General features: G+C 41.8%; 1 protein-coding gene across 1 annotated transcript in view; it reads left to right on the forward strand.

Moving 5' to 3' along the window:
- Positions 1 to 11,573, forward strand: part of ELMO1 (engulfment and cell motility 1) — a 476,091-nt gene extending 464,518 nt beyond the window's left edge. The window contains exons 22-23 of the mRNA XM_065398227.1: positions 5,858 to 5,935; positions 11,373 to 11,573. Coding sequence (XP_065254299.1) covers positions 5,858 to 5,935; positions 11,373 to 11,573 — 279 coding nt within the window. The remainder of the gene's footprint in view (positions 1 to 5,857; positions 5,936 to 11,372) is intronic.
- The last annotated feature ends 4,967 nt before the right edge of the window (positions 11,574 to 16,540 follow it).

The following is a 16,540-nucleotide window of genomic DNA, read 5'->3' on the forward strand; positions in this document are numbered from 1 at the left end:
TGGGGATGGGTGCAGTGAAAGCTTCCCCCCGTACCCATTGCAATGTACCTTTGTCTGTCCATTCCCACCTCTGGTCTTTTCCTACAATGAGAAAGAGATGAGGACAGGTAGAGACAGCTGAAACTAGCTGTTCCCTCAATGACTGATTCTAAGATACTACACTGATGAGTGCAGGATGGCTGGAGGGACAGACCATCTCAGAAGCTCTGTTTGCGTATGTTTCACATACAGGTAACTAGTCTCAGTTGTATTTGGCTCATAGAGCAGAATAGTCATTTTGAAATACAGAGTTTACCCTCATCTTCTTTCACTATAGAATATTCCTGATTGAAAATGAAAAGCCTTATCAAATGAAAATCAAAGACAAACAAAAAAAAAAGCAAGGAAACATTTTCCTGGTTAATTTTCTGAATCAGAACACAAACACACACATACACGCAATAGATTGCACACAGCTCCTACTTATTGCTGCATCTGAGACATCAACAGCATTTGTCTGTTGCAACTATATAATATATATGAAGTATTTTCAGTGCTTCCTTATCTTGGCATTCATTTGTCCACACAAACAAAGACAGAAACCATACAGTGGGTGATGGAAAATTTGTCATCTTTATAAAGCAGCAGTGTTTAAATAGAGTTTAATGCTAAATAGAAGGGCTACAGATTTATATGCCCTCAGCAGTCAGTAATGCTCCATTTCCTAGGGTAAAATTGCAATAGACTGACATAAAGCTGCTAACCAAAGCTGTGGAGGTCAGGAATTGATAGGTAACATAATTACATCCATAGCTGTTGAATTCAGTTTTTGGTACAGACTGTAGTAATTTTTATCATTACTCCATTTATGATGTTGATTTTTCCATGTCCTCATTTTCTGCTTTAGGAATAACAGAATTTGGAAGGTTAGTTATTGTGTAATACAGACTGTATGCACAATGTCTGCAACATTTTAATAGTCTGTGCAGAATATTGCAGCACTGCTTAGCTAAATTTTAGTTTAATTTAGTTTGACAGCTGAGAATGATGTATCAAAATCTCACAAACCCTGTTTTCTTTGTATTTACAAAACGCAGAGCGTAGGTTGAAGAGAGGATTTGAAAGGACACCTTCATCATGTTATGACCTAGATAGATAGAGAGAGAGAGAGAGTGTGAATGAATGAATACACACTAAGGTGCTTGTTATACGTAACAAGCACCTTAATGTGTATTCATTGGAAGAAAAGAAAATTAAATGAGAGAATGACAGTGTAACACACAGGAATAGAATTGGCAGAATGTTCTTAACAGTGGCTTCATCATTTCTCCACTGGCCAACATCAGCCCTTATTCTTCCAGTGGGATCATTTAGAAATAAATAGGAACAAAGCTGAACTGGAATTTTGATGCCATATGAAACTTGAATGGCTTGATAGAAGCAGATTTGAATCCATGGTTGTTTAGTCTTGCTCACGTTTTAAATTGGGTTCAATTTTTAAGACTCACTATTAGGCTCATTTGTGCCTCTCATATAATATTAATATATTTTATGCAAATGAATTGTATTTGATTTAAAAGCCATTTAACAAGGAAGTATGAGAGACATGTTCATCTAGCCGTGGGTATTCCCCAGTCATCCCTTCCATTTGCTGACTTGGTAGGTTTAAGAACATAAGAACGGCCATACTGGGTCAGACCAAAGGTCCATCTAGCCCAGTATCCTGTCTTCTGACAGTGGCCAATGCCAGGTGCCCCAGAGGGAATGAACAGAACAGGGAATCATCAAGTGATCCATCCCCTGTTGCCCATTCCCAGCTACTGGCAAACAGAGGCAAGGGACACCATCCCTGCCCATCCAGGCTAATAAGTTCATGGAGAATAGGTTCATCAATGGTTATCTAAATCTTTTTGAATCCCATTGTAGTTTTGGCCTCCTCAACATCCCCTGGCAACAAGTTTCATAGGTTGACTGTGCATTGTGTGATGAAATACTTACTTTTGATTGTTTTAAACCTGCTGCCTGTCAATTTCATTGGGTGACCCCTGGTTCTTGTGTTATGTGAGGGAGTAAATAACACTTCCTTATTTACTTTCTCCATCTGTGGAGAATTTTTAGTGAGCGGAAATTAATCTACTTACTTCTCCGTTCTTCAGAAACATCTGTTCTCTTTGATTTCACCTTGGTTATCACAGAACAAGAACATCAGCACACATTCTAGGTAGTGTACTGTGGGAACCATCCTGCTCTGGCATTGGCTTAATAGGCCGGTGGTTCCCAACCTGTGATGTGGGCTGTAGGAACCATGAGACCACTCAGGATGAGGTGGAAGGACACTCACATGGTGGTTTCAGCTGCATGTGATCGCTTGTGCTCCTCGGCCTTAGGCACTGGCAGTATAACAATTAACCAGTAGCAAATCTGATTATCAAAAGCTCCCTGATCCTGTCTGCTCACATCTCTTCTGTAAAGGATTCCCCATGAGGCTGAAGCAGGGAGTGGCTAGTAACTTTAAGCAGAGTGTTCACACTCTATTTCAATGAGAGAGACATCTCTGGTTCCAAGCATTGATTCCTCTTGTAAATACAGGAAGGGGCAGAGAAGAATTCACCAGGAGGGGAAAGGAAGAGAGAGAGAGAGCGCGAGAGGGAGAAGTTAGAAGTGATGAAGGAATGGTTGCAGGGGAGGAAGTGAAACAGAGGTGGAAGTAGGGAGCAAATTGGAGGATTGTGAGAGAAAGGATGGATCTGGGACAGAGAGAGGAGTGGTGAAAAGAGTTGGAAGGGAGAAGTGAACACAGAGAGGTTGAGAACTGGGTTTTCAGAGGGAGGCAGAAAGGGGAAGGAGATAACAATGAGAAAGTTAATGGACTGAATGAAAAATTGAAAGTAAGACCCAGCAAAAAAAAGACAAGAGACAAAAAGGCAAACGAGGGAACATGGGAAAGGGGGAGAGAAGGGAGTGATAATAGAGCAAAATGGGTGCAAGACGTGGCAATGACTACAGGGCATGGCATGCAGGGATATAGGCAGGAGCTGGGATTGGATCCATTACCAGTGGGGTCTTCAACCCAGGTAGTGAGTTGAGGGGAAGAGTTAGCTGGAGAATGTTGAGAAGGAGATATCTGACAGAAAGGCTGAGCTTGGAGCATCATACTGTTTGTTATTGGTTCTTTCACATCCCCAGTCCTATGTACAGGATTTGTTGGTGACCTTCTGGAAACTCAGTAGCTTCATAGTACAGGCTCCCTCCCCTGCGTATTTTGTTTCACGACTTGGCATTTTCTGATGTCAGTAATTGATAACACTCTGAGAGGAGATAAGGCCAGGCTTGTATGGGCAGGGGTAAATTTGGTTCTGGAATGCAGTCATTACTCTTAATAAGATACGCTTGAGAGAGACATGCCTAAAACAGAAAATAACTGCATGAACTATAAGCAGTTTGATAGCTGAGTGCATCTGTAGAGCCAGGAGCTGTTGCTTCCTCTGGGAATTAACCCAGAGAGCTCCTTTTGTATGTTCTAGAAATACAGCAAGTTTGAGATAATACCCACGCCCTGAGGAAAGCAAGAATTTTTGCCATGTGATACTGAAGTTTCAGATCAACCAGATCAAGTATGTATAGGGTGTAACTTAAAGTTTGTAATCCAGATTCTGGTCTTGTTACACCAGTGTAAATCTGGAGTAACTCCACTGAAGTCAATGGAGCTACTCTGGCTCTGTGTACCTGTGATCAAATCTGGTCTGGTATATCTGCTATAGCCACCACAGATTTACAGTTGTTTCATTTTTGATCCTCAATATCGTGAATGTAGGAAGCAGTGCTCCTGTAGCTTCTAGCAGTGTAGGAACAATTGTTGTATGCCTCTCTTCTCTCCTTCAAGAGAGCCAGTAAAGACAATCAGTGTTATAGGGCCACTGACCAGGAAGCAAGGGGGTAAAAAGAACCGGGCCCATAATATGGAGGGGAATATTTCTGAGTCCACCAAGTAGAGGCCACACTAGTCACTTCACTAATGACTGTTAGCGTGCGGTAAAAACTAGTCAGAGTTGATATTGAGACATGCTACAATAACTGATATACCACATCTACTTGCTAGTTTCAGGATATGGAAATACCACAGTACCTTAGATAGCAGTGTGGTCACTGTTGATAAATGCTGACTATTTATTTACATAGGCTGGCATTTTCAAAGGAACTTGATTCCCATTGACTTTCAATAGGGGTTGCATGCTTAACTATCTCCCTTAGGCTCCTTTGAAAATTCCAGTTCAGAGACATAGGGCTGAAAACTGATCATCTCTTTCCAACCTCCCCCTCAAAAAAAAAACTTATTTGAGATCTTTATAACCGAACAACAAAAACAGTAATATCTCAGATAGATGCAGCTACTGCATGGGAGGAGCTAACGTTTTTTATTTGTAGCACTATATGCTCTCTAAAACCATTTGAAATGGAAATAAGAATGTGAACCACATTGCGAAATTTATTAATTTATCCTTATTATTACAGTATTTGTTAGACACCACTTATGTACCTAGTGTTGTGTCAGAGTTTATAATATGGCTCTAGAGCTTACATGGACTTGCAGCAAGTATGACCTGTTAAACAAAAGCAAGAGGCAGATTTTCTACACACACACATACACAGACCCCGGCTGCCCAACCCTAAGGTCTTACAGTCTGAGTAGACACACAGATGTGGCATTTTTGAAGAGCAGAGCATGGAAGGTGGAAGTTATTGCAAGTAGGTTTTGTGGGACTCCTGAGTTCTCAGAAGGGGTTCAAAGGAAGAGAGGTAGGGAGTTAGCACCTGATTTAGGAGTCTGTACAATGCAGAGAAAACAGCATGGAATAAGGCACTGAATCTGCAACGGGAAGGAATTGAACGAGGTAGTGAAGAGAGAAGCTTGGGCTGGAACATGAGGAGTGGGGGGAGCGAGAGTAGAAGAAATGAGGGTAGAGATGTAGGCGGGGGTGGAGTGGTGGAAAAGTTTGAAGGTGGTTATACTGTGGGCCAGATTCTTGGAGACAACAGTGGAAGTGCACGTGAGGAGAAACACATAGGTAGCTTTTCACCATGTTTCTGCCTTACTTCCTTATATTATTCAGGGTAACTCTGTGTAGCTACAGAGCTGCTTTATGTAACACCAGCTTGTAATGACCCTCTAAAGGGTGTTACGTTAGTGGGAAGCACCTGAGTGCAGGTCTGTTTGAACACACACCCCTCCCATCCCCAAAATGCCCCCTACACTGGTGGGAGTGGGCCCTGAGAGGAGGAAGAGGAATCAGCTATGGCAGCCTTCTGTGCTCCTTGGGGATTTCCCTCTGTGTGGTTGGATCCAAACCCACACGGGACACATTTGCCCATTCTGGTTCAGATGGCAACCAAAATGGCAGAAATCTCCTGAGAATGGATAATTTTGTAAGATTTCCGGCATCAACAATGGCACAAATATCACAAAACGAACTGTCCTTGTGAGATATCTGTCTTATGGGGCTATGGCTTTGCGAGGTTTCGGTGTCTCTGATCTCAGACCCTAGCCATGGCACGGCTCAAACCCAAACCCAAACTCTAGCCTAAGTTGGAACCGCACACTGTCACTGCTACTCATTTCAGATTTTTAGCTTTGCCTAAACCCCATTGGCACCAGTGTTGGTTCTGTTGTTGTCAGTATCTCTTGTGATATGCTGGCACCATGGCAGTATTGGCCGGAAACGAAGTAGAATTTCAGGTGAGTATCATTTTATTCTGGTGCATACGGTAAAGTATTTCAGTTTTCTTCAGAGTTGTTGGCAGGGAAGAGAGCAAGGTGTGAATGTGTGACTCTTTCTTATGGACTTCTAATATGGGTTTCTTTATGACTGTGTTCTTCCAGGAGGTGCTTGAGCTTGCTTTCTCTATATTGTATGACTCAAATGGCCAACTGAATTTCATCGCTCCTGATAAGCATGAGGTAAGTAGATGTTAAAGTAAGGGGAAACAAGGGTGAGATGGGGTGGGAACACAGCTTTCCCACCTCTATAAAGATCGTACGTTTTCAGGGACAGTCTTTTTGTTCTGTGTCTGTCCAGCACCTAGCACAATAGAATCCTGGTCCAGGAGTGGAGCTCTTAGGTGATACAGTAATACAAATAATAATAAAACAGAGAGAGGCCTCTCCCTTGTCTCCTGTTTTGGGAGAGCTGTGCTCACTCATAACTCCCCCTCCTCCTTTTCTGGTGTGGTAAGAGCTCCTCTTCTTAATTCAATCTACCTTAATCACTGGAAAGTAGGTAATTCTCCCAAGTGAATACAAATAAAACTTCAATGTTCTCCTGTGTGACCAATAATCAATTCATACAAGATTACAGAATAATCAAGTTAACCTCAGTATAACATCCCTGGTCTGTACTATCAAGACTGTTAAACACCAATGGGCATCATCAGCTAGTCTTGACCGCACTCCCATACCATCAGTGGAGTTTATGGATACAAACACATTGGCCTTTTATGCTACTGAATGGCACATCCCCCCTGTTCTCAGTTGAATGTTGTTAAGCATGCCCCTGGTACATAACACTATACATTCTGCTGTATACACGGTGTGGGATGGGACAGAGCTCTGTGAGCCAGTGGTGCAAACAAAAAAGCAAAACAAAACAGCCAACCACCAAAGAAGCATACACCTTGGAAGATAATGGTCAATTTCCAAATTGAAGGTGGAAGCATCACAAATGATTGTCTCAAAGTATTTGGGATTTCCAGACATAAACTTAGAAGGATGCTTAGCACAAGAAAGGACAACTAAAGTGCATTAGGTATGCAGCTTTCACATTTGAAATTCTGGCTAAAATCTTTCAAACAGATGTTAATTCTGATAGAAGCTCATTTGGCTTTTCCTGAGGATTAATTTTTCAATGTCACTTAGAAGCTTTTTCATTCCAGGAAGTGATTTGATGGCAAATCTTCAGTTAAGAGAAGTTAACAATGACGTTTCTAGAGCTCCCAAAGCTTCAGCTACTGTTAAGAGTTATTGTTTTAGACAAGACGTAGTCCTCTTCAACCTCTAGATTGGACACATGTTGGGTTCTTTCTGCCATAAATTCTGCAACAATTTAATTATAGTCCATGTTGGCTCTTAGGGGCGAATTGTCATGGAAATTAGTAAATATTTCAGTCACCTCCACCGGAAAATGCAGCATATAACTACTGCCATCTTCTAATGAACTAACAGAGGCCTTGTAATCTTTTCCTAAGTATCCTCCTCTGTTTTTACCTTCAACTTTGTCCAGCTCATTTAAAACAAAATTGGCATGCCTGAAAAAGTCTGCGTTTGTGACCAGAAAAGCAAGGGCCAGTGTCAGGGCTGGGCCGTGGGCAGCCAGCCTGCATGGATCAGCTACCAAGTTGTGGTGAAGAGACAAGTAGCGGAGTGGGGGTTGAGCCAGGTCAGGATGCTAGGAAGCAAGAGTGAGGCAAATAACAGAGTCAGACATGAACCGGTGTCGGGTTCACAGCAAGGCAAGGTCTGAAGGGGGAGGAAGCAGGCAGTCAGTGTCATTGCTCAGACAGCTCCCTGTAATGGTTTCCTGGTTTATATATCAGCATGGGCCAATCAGCTGGCTGCAAGGGGCTGCCACTCAGGCCCTGCTGGCCAGTACTTCCTGCAGCACTTAGCATCAGAGGTTCCCCCACCAAAAACCCAGCCTGAGTTTCTGCTGGTGGTATGGAAATATCCTAATTGGTCTTAATTTAGCAGTGTTAACTTAACATAGCAGTGTTCCCAACTTTTGAGATTTGTCTCTCAATATTTGGTGTGTTTAAAGGCTTAAAAACCAGAAAGCAAATAAAATGAACCCAATTGTTTAAACTCATGATGTCTGAGCTACCATCATTGTTTTGGGGGGCCTGACTTATGATCTTTTAAATTTGGCAATACAGCTTAGCCATCTGTCAAAGCTCATTGCTGAACACTTTGAGATCACACCATCATATTTGTTTTTCATTTGAATGCTGAGCTGGTTTTGACTGAATACCTCCCCCCCCCCAAAAAAAGTAGATTATTCCATCCCTGTATTTTGACAGAGAAGCTAGTGAGACTGGTTATAATTAGATTTCACTGCCACTTCATTAAAATTAGTCTGTATTAAATTGAGTTGATTCTTCAGTGGCTCTCAGTCTGTTTTGTACGTTGAAAGAAATACCTCTGAATCAATGCTGTAATTTTTCCACCAGCTCAGTAGGATTTCTAGCAGTTTCCTAAATTATATATGTCTGATTAGGTTCACTTGCCAAAGTGGAGATGAGACAAAGAGTCCCTTTCTCCATCCACTGCACTCACATAATAGGTGGCCAGTAGAAGGTTGCAAGGAGCTGGAAGGGGCTCCAAATCCGTTATGTTTGAACCGGAGGAGGACTATGGCTCTGCCCTCACCAGTGCACTGAGATGCTTGCACTGAGGGAGTGCTGGTTACATCAGATGATCAGATATTACATGGAGAGCTTTCCAGCATGCTTCCACACCTAAAAGCACCTCAATTTCTTTTGCAATTATTCCTTTACTTCTCCTGATAAAGTGAATCCTGGCAAAACCATTTTCAATAAATGTTTCTTATAGAAATGTTTAAGGAAACTGTGAATTTGCAAAACACCATGGAGCTGTGTGTTCAGCAGGAATTTTATTTTCAGGTCATGTTTTTTTTCTTTCTTGGAGGCCTGTCTACTCTAGGGAAAAAATGTATATTTAAAACATGATAGCTTAGCACGATTTAAAATCCTATTGTAGACAGGGCAAGTTCAAGTTTGAAACCTTATTAGCTGGTCAATGTGAACCAGATATCTGCAGACCATTTTTGCGGATAGTGGATCGGATGCAGATACAACCACACGGGGCTCTCTTCACTGGCAGTGCCCGGGTGGCGGCGTCTGGCTCGGCCAGCCCAGGGGACGCAGCATGCTCGGGCCCAGTGGCCAGTAGCTGGGGCTGGGCGGCACGTCGGAGTCTGGGCTGTGCACCACGCGCTCACCGCACCGCTTCCTGCCCAGCAGCTTGGCCCCTCGGGCAGCGCCAACATCCCCACCATGGCCCGGCCCGGTAGCACTGGCTGCGCTCCCAATCCCAGTTTGCTGGCTCCTAGGCAGCAGGGCCCACCCCCGACCATGGGGATTGGAGCAGGCGGGGCCCCGGCGCCCCACCCCTCCGACTCACTGCGATGCAACACGCACTGCTGCTGCCATGTGCCGTCGCTTGCGAGCACCCGGGAGCAGCACACGATGCGATTGCCCAGGCCCCCAGCCTCCCCACCCCTCTGCACCACCCCTTCTCCTTGAGCCCCCCCCTCACTGCCCATTACCCCCAGTCCCCACCCTTGCGCTGCCTCTTCCCTGCAAGACCCCGCACCCCCACTCGCTCCCTTCCCCCGCACCCTCTGTCGCTAGTCCTTGAGAAGGCTTGCTGACGTGGATACAGGTAAAAGATGGCTAGCAGATCGTGGGATGGATTGCAGGTTGATTCTGGCGGATGCAGATCCACATTTTTATATCCGCGCAGAGCTTTAACCATAAATTCCCCACTAAGCAGCTAACACATTAACACTACGACTTGCCTTGTCTACATGAAAGGTGAAATCCTGGCTCTGTTGAACGCAATGAAAATTTTGCCACTGACTTCACTGGTGCAGGATTTTACTCGAGGATTTTGAAGTGTTAACTCTCATGTTTTAAAAACATGAGACATAGACTGAGATTTTTTTCTCTGATTCTTATCAATATTCTTTTTCTTGTGCAGCACACAATCAGCTGTAGCTATCTGTAAGTTTGGCTATAACTTATAGCACACGGTTGGCTAATTTTAAAGTTCATCCTTTGGCATAAATCTAGCAGAAACATTTGTAAGATAAAAATGCATTTATGGTGGATTTAATTTTCCCCTTGTAAGCTAGGACACATGAGTTCATGATTGAAATCTTTTTATTTTTAGACGATACCATTCAAGTACTTTTGTTCATAGTTGCGTAAATGGTTTGTAGTAATAAATGGAAGTGATTTGATAGAAGTTGACTCTTGTTCACCTTCCTCTCCTGGGTTTGTTGCTTATTTAAAACAGTTATTCAGCTTATGTTTATCTCAAGCTGTCAGCTTTGGAGTGAGATTGCATTTCCTGTTAAAAAAAAAGAGAGAGAGAGAGAGAGACAGCAAGAGAAGAGGTTCTTTACAGGCCAAACAAAGCTGTTTAGAATTATGCCAAGATAACTTGACATTTAATTTTTTATGAAGGACAGAACATTGAACATTAGTTTTCTGCTCTGGAAAATAGATCCATACATATTTATTAACATAAAGAGGTGCTTATGTATAGGTTACATATATGTGTGTGTGTGTTTGTGTATCCTTGTTCTTGTGTATGTGAGTTTGTATACACACACATACATATACACATACTTAATATGTATTTGTACGCAACCTCACCTATGTACAGTGTGTAGTTATATACTATATTACATATTTGTATACTGGATATATGATGTGAAATATATTTGATCAGATCAAATGTATTTTAAAATCAAATATATGATTGTGATATCACAAAAATTAGATATCTGAAAAGTCCTGTTAGGTTTTGTAATCCACCTCCCTGATAGTGCAGGATTTTTTCCCTATAATACATATTTTAGTTTCCACAATATAATTAGCATTTATGGCAAATATATTTTTCCATGTAGCTAAATACTAGATCAACACGGGTCCAATTTGACTCCCATTGAAATCAATGAAAAGATTCCCTTAGATTACATGAAACTTGGATCAGTTCCTAATGGTTTATGATTAAAAATAGATGGGTTGTTTGATTAGTGTGCAAAGGGAAAACTGAATATCACACTACAAAGTGGTACTCTTGATATTGAAGGAGAAGTGTCTTTTAGAAACTACTTGGTTTACTGTATACATTTTTCTGGTTTATCGAATGTTAGAGCTGGTTGAATGTGAAAATTTTCAATTTGAAAAAATGCCTTTTTAAAAAAAAATCAAAAATGTTTTGACTAAAAACAAAGAAAATTTTCACTATGTTTGAAATTTTCCAAACAAAAAGCCCACACACCAGAGAAATTCCCCAACATTTTTTTTTAATGGAACATTTTTCATTTCTTTCAATTTGTTTCCCAGAATTGTTGTTACCATATTCTGACCAGCTGTTTGAAACATTTACCTGTTTCACACTAAATCACTAGCTAATAAATATGTTTAAAATTAAGCCAAAGAAGTGCTTAAGCACATCTGTCTAGTTTAATCTTAGAGATGTTCTTAAGTCACTGGAGCATAAATGCACTGGAGATGACACGGTTGGCTGATTTGTTTGCATGGGAAAGTAGGTTAGGTCTGGACTTAATGGAGGTTCTTGTCTTCCATGGCAGTACTGTATCTGGACCGATGGATTGAATGCCCTCCTTGGGAAGGATATGATGAGTGACCTGACACGAAATGACTTGGACACACTGCTCAGCATGGAGATAAAGCTGCGTCTCCTCGACTTGGAGAATATACAGATTCCTGATGCTCCCCCACCAATTCCAAAGGAGCCCAGCAACTATGATTTTGTTTATGACTGTAACTGAAACTGCCCTCTGAAACTCGCATTTAAACTGGAAATATTATAACTGGAAAGATTAAACAAAGAGAGCGAGAAGCCCACCTTCTCTGTGCACACCTTGGATTATGGACTGTAGTTAAAGCACTCACTTTTCTTTCCATTCCCTACATCTGTTCCTTTCCCCATATCCCATCTCCCCCATTGCTAGCCAAAAACTACATTGCTTTAATTAACTTCTAATTGCAGACCATTGGATGTGGCTAACGTGAAGACCACTAAGCAGCATCCATCAGAGGAACTTTTAAATTTTTAATGCTGGAATAGGCATTCTAAATAAAATACGATGCTTCCAAACTGTATGCCTATGAAACCAAACCTGGCACTGGCAGGTGCTTTATCTGGAAGTTGGGAGGTAGAGAGGAGAAGCAGCTCCTGTAAGTGGAAGGTGGAGAGAGCGAGATTTTCCCAGCCCATCCCAAGAGTCGGCTCACAACTGATTCCAAAAAAAGATGAAAAGTATTAACTGCTTAAACTTCTGCACCATCATCACTGTCATTATCCTTTACATTGGCAACAGTGTCTCCATCCTCTGTGCTCTGCCAGAGTTATAGTTTCCTAGAATGAGTCATTTGCAGGTTTTCGCTGTACTGTGCACTATAACACTGCAATGCTTCTAACTTCTTTTTCTGCCGTCTCTTAAATAGCCCTATATTTCTCCCAAACTACTAGCACAAATTGTGAATGAAGGCACTAGTTCTGTTCTCTCCCTGTAGCTATTCTAAGCCTCAATTGCCTCTAAAATTGGCTTAATGCTATCCAAGGTTTTTTTCTTTTTTGGTTCAAAGTAAAATAATAGTTTCCACAGATTAATGAAAATGGTGAGACAGCTGAATCGGCATCATCATTGCTACAGTGTTACAAGTTTTCAAGGGATTTACTTTTTGGTTTTGTACAACGGGTTCTAACTTTTTTGTTTTTGTTCTTTGGCCAAACAAATATATTTAATGAAAAATAATTACATGGTGAGTTTATTTAGAGATGATGTTTTTATTTTTTAATATCCATTGGAAACATTTGTCCGGGGAGGAAAAAATATCCAATATTTCCTTCAACTTTGCTGTTGAATAAAATCTGAGTTGTGATGATCCTAGAACTTTGTTTTTTTATTTTGAACTTCTCTTTTTTACTCTATGTCATTTCTAGCACTTCTGAGGCCTCTGCTACAAAGGGAAAGCGTAACTTTAGGCTCTATGGTAGCAAGATAAGCGTCTGATTACAATTACTATTTATTTATATGATGACAAAATTGCAATTGGCAAGTCTAAAGATCTGCATTGCAGTGGATAGATGAGCCTTTCTGAAAGGCAGCCATTGAGAAATCTAAATGCAAGGCAAACTAATACGATTACAGTCAATTGTAGGCCATTATTTTTAGGTTCTCATTTGCTGAAATAGCTGAGCCCCACATGCTTCCCTCATCTTCCCGGAGTGGAGGGAACCAGAAACCAAGGCTGTAGATGCATAGTATGAGGGAGTGCTCGCTTTGTGACATGTTTTCCCCCTCCTCCCTTCTCCAAATTCTTTGGCTGCCTATCAGTAGGTATTTCACTGGGTTCAGGCACCAGGGATCTGAAGATGCTGAGCCTGGTTCCTGGTGAATCAATCTCTAATGCAAAGATTCCACCACCTGCAAAATTCACATGTCTTTAGTCAATGTTAACTTGCTGGATTCTTCCTCTAATATGTGAACCCACCCACAGGGATTTTATCAGACCCTGTGGTGCCATGAAGGCAGATGGGTAAATTGAGGAACAAAACCTCCATGCAGATGGTTTGTGCCTCTGGTAGCTCCAACAACATCTGCAATTTTTGAGTAGGCCAAACACATTGACACCTTCACAGAGTGGGTGGGGGCGGATCACATCCTAGAGATGGAAGGAGGAAGAGGAAACTTCATGAATCCAAGCATGATGGTCCTAAATAAGATACCTTCATAGGATTGTAATTGCAATATACCTACTGTACTTTTATCTAACAGGATAGAGATGCAGATTGGTTTAGATGGTGAATGATGATAGAAAAGAAAAGAGAATCTACAGATAAACACCAGAGCAAAACATTACTGTGGGCCATAATCTGAGAGAAGATGAAGGGCAATTTCAAACTCATGGTGTGAAAGCTGGAGATGTTTAATGTAAGGAAGTGTTACCAAGGCTGTGTCAGAGATAATCAGTGTTCAAAAATGATGGAAACCCAAGGCACGTGACTGCTTTAGAGGACTGGCAATATGATCTGGATTTTGGAATGGTACTTGGAGATTGGGCATGGAAGTAGGGGTACACCTTTGTCCTGGACTGACAGTTACTTCTTTCTCTTTGAAGTCAGGGGTCCTCTAGGGCAGAGGACCTGTGTTTGATCGGCCAACACAGCCCAATGGATGTTTTTCAGTTGGCTAATTGAGCATGGTGTTGTTTTTTATGTATGTATGTATGCTCCACAACAATTTGAATGGTCTGCATTTTACAAAATCTAATTAAAAAAATCATCTGTAGGTAACAGGATAAAAAAAAACAAAAACATGTGAGTGGGTCTGACGATCTCAGTCCACACCATAACATACCCTAAGGATTGAATGGTCATGGAGACAGAATATCCCCCTCTCACATTAAGATGATCCCTCCAGAATAAACTTGAGACATATTGGGGAGGCAGAGAGTCTGTAGACACCTTGAGCCAGATTCTCATTTACCCTGAGGCCCCTTTATACCACTTAGGCAGTGTAAAAAGGCCTTCTTCTTATGTGGCCTCTCCATTACTGGAGATTACCAACCATGGTTGCCCATTCCGAACAATCCTCTGTTAATCTCTTTGTGGATGAATAGTCCATTTGATTCACCCAGGATACCACATTGTCTAGCCAAGATCTTTTTCTTCCTCGTTCTGCCATCAACTTTCGCTTACAGAGCCTGTAAACATGCATTGCCTGCTGAACTTTTTAAAATGTGCCCTGCAAATAAAATCTTCCTTTGGATAAGATTTCTGACTAGCATTTGCTAAGTTCCAATCATCTCCAATATCTTTTTGTTGGTTGCACAGTCTATCCATGACCTGAAGAAGAATTCTGTGGAGCTCAAAAGCTTGCTGCTTTCACCAACAGAAGTTGGTCCAATCAACGATATTACCTCACGCACTTTGTCTCTCCTGTATCCTGGGATGAACACAGCTACAACAACACTGCAAACAGTCTATCCATGATATTTTCAGAATTCTTGCATAACACCATAATTCAAAGGATTGTCGTTTCTGTATTATCAATTGTTTGAATGACCATGTTTCACAGTTGTAATTTAACATAAACCAAATGTAAGTTTTGTAAACGTGAGAATTTAGTATTCAGATTTATGTCCCTTCTCATCAGATGTTTATTCTTTCAGAATGTCTCTTTCACTCTTGCTAGTCTGGTGCTGACCTCAGTATCCAATATTCCATCTTCTGTAATGATGCTTCATAAGTAGCAATAATTTCTCACTAGCTGTATGGATATATCGTTTACTGGAATCTTGCATATTTTCCAAGGATCCTTGCATACCACCATAGTTTTTGTCTTGTCCGCATTCAACTTTAGACCATAGTATTTGTTATAAAAACAACGAGGAGGCAGATGGCACCTTAAAGACTAATAGATTTATTTGGGCATAAGCTTTCGTGGGTAAAAAATCCACTTCTTCAGATGCATGGAGTCTTTGTTATATTCATATATAATCTCCACTAACTTCATCAGACCTTCTTCTGCCTCAGCCAACAGCACTGTCATATACATAGTGAATGTTATTGTCACGGAGTCACTGGGGCAATGCTCTGGAACTACTCCTATGAAACCAGTCAGGACTCTGGGGGAGCATGCCTCCTCTCTCTGAGCATACTGTCTCCAGGGTAAGAAGCTTACACACCTTCAACCTTCCTGGGTCTGACCTCAGAGCATGCAGCATCCTCTTCCACACCATGCGCTTCCCACAGCGAGTCTGCCCGGGCTGGGCTCCTGGCAAAGCCAGAGGGCCCTGCACCCCAACTCCGCAGTCAGACGTGACTCTCAGCCAGCCGGTAAAACAGAAGGTTAGCACAGAAATCAGTGACTTTCAGCCAAGTCCATCTTGGGGGGAGGTGAGCCCAGAGCCAGGGCTCTGGTCCTCCCCCGAGCTCCAAGCCAGCCATGACCGACTCGTTTCCAGTTGCCTGGCCCCTGCCCTGCCCGTTGCTCCTCCTCTGGCCTTTGTCTCGCTTCCTGGGCCAAGAGTCACCTCGTCACATCCCCCTCCTGGGTCTCAGGTTACAAAGGGGCGGCCATAGCATCCATGCAGGTAGCTGGAGCAACCCCCACAAAGGTCACACATGCTTATTCCCAGGGAAACGGAGGCACACAGAGCATTCATGCAAAACAGTCAGACTCACATAGGCTCACATACAACATAACAAATCCCCACTTCGTCACAGTTATTCACCCATCTTTCCATTCATCTTAATATCTTCTTCTGTTTCTTCAATTAATTTAATCAATCACTCGCTATAAGTGTTGAATAAAGTTGGTGACACTATACAATCTTGTCTCAGTCCTCTCTTGATCACTATAGATTTTCATTTTCATCTCCATTATAATTGCCTTCTGATTCCAGTATAATTGTTTTATTACTTGGAGTTCATATCCAGCAATCCCTACAGACATTATTATGTTGAGCAATTTGTAGTGGTAGATTCTGTCAAATGCTTTTTGGAAGTCAATAAAACACGAGTGTACTGTTTTCACCATTTCAGCTGATCTTTCTGGTATGAGCTTCAGGTTCATAATGGTGTTTATTTCATATTTGAGGCCCTAAGGTTGTTTGCTTATTTCCTTATCAATCTTTCCTTATAAATAAATAAATTTGTTAGTCTCTAAGGTGCCACAAGTACTCCTGTTCTTTTTGCGGATACAGACTAACACGGCTGCTACTCTGA

Source organism: Emys orbicularis, chromosome 2, assembly GCF_028017835.1.
Source record: "Emys orbicularis isolate rEmyOrb1 chromosome 2, rEmyOrb1.hap1, whole genome shotgun sequence".
Lineage (NCBI taxonomy): Eukaryota > Metazoa > Chordata > Testudines > Emydidae > Emys > Emys orbicularis.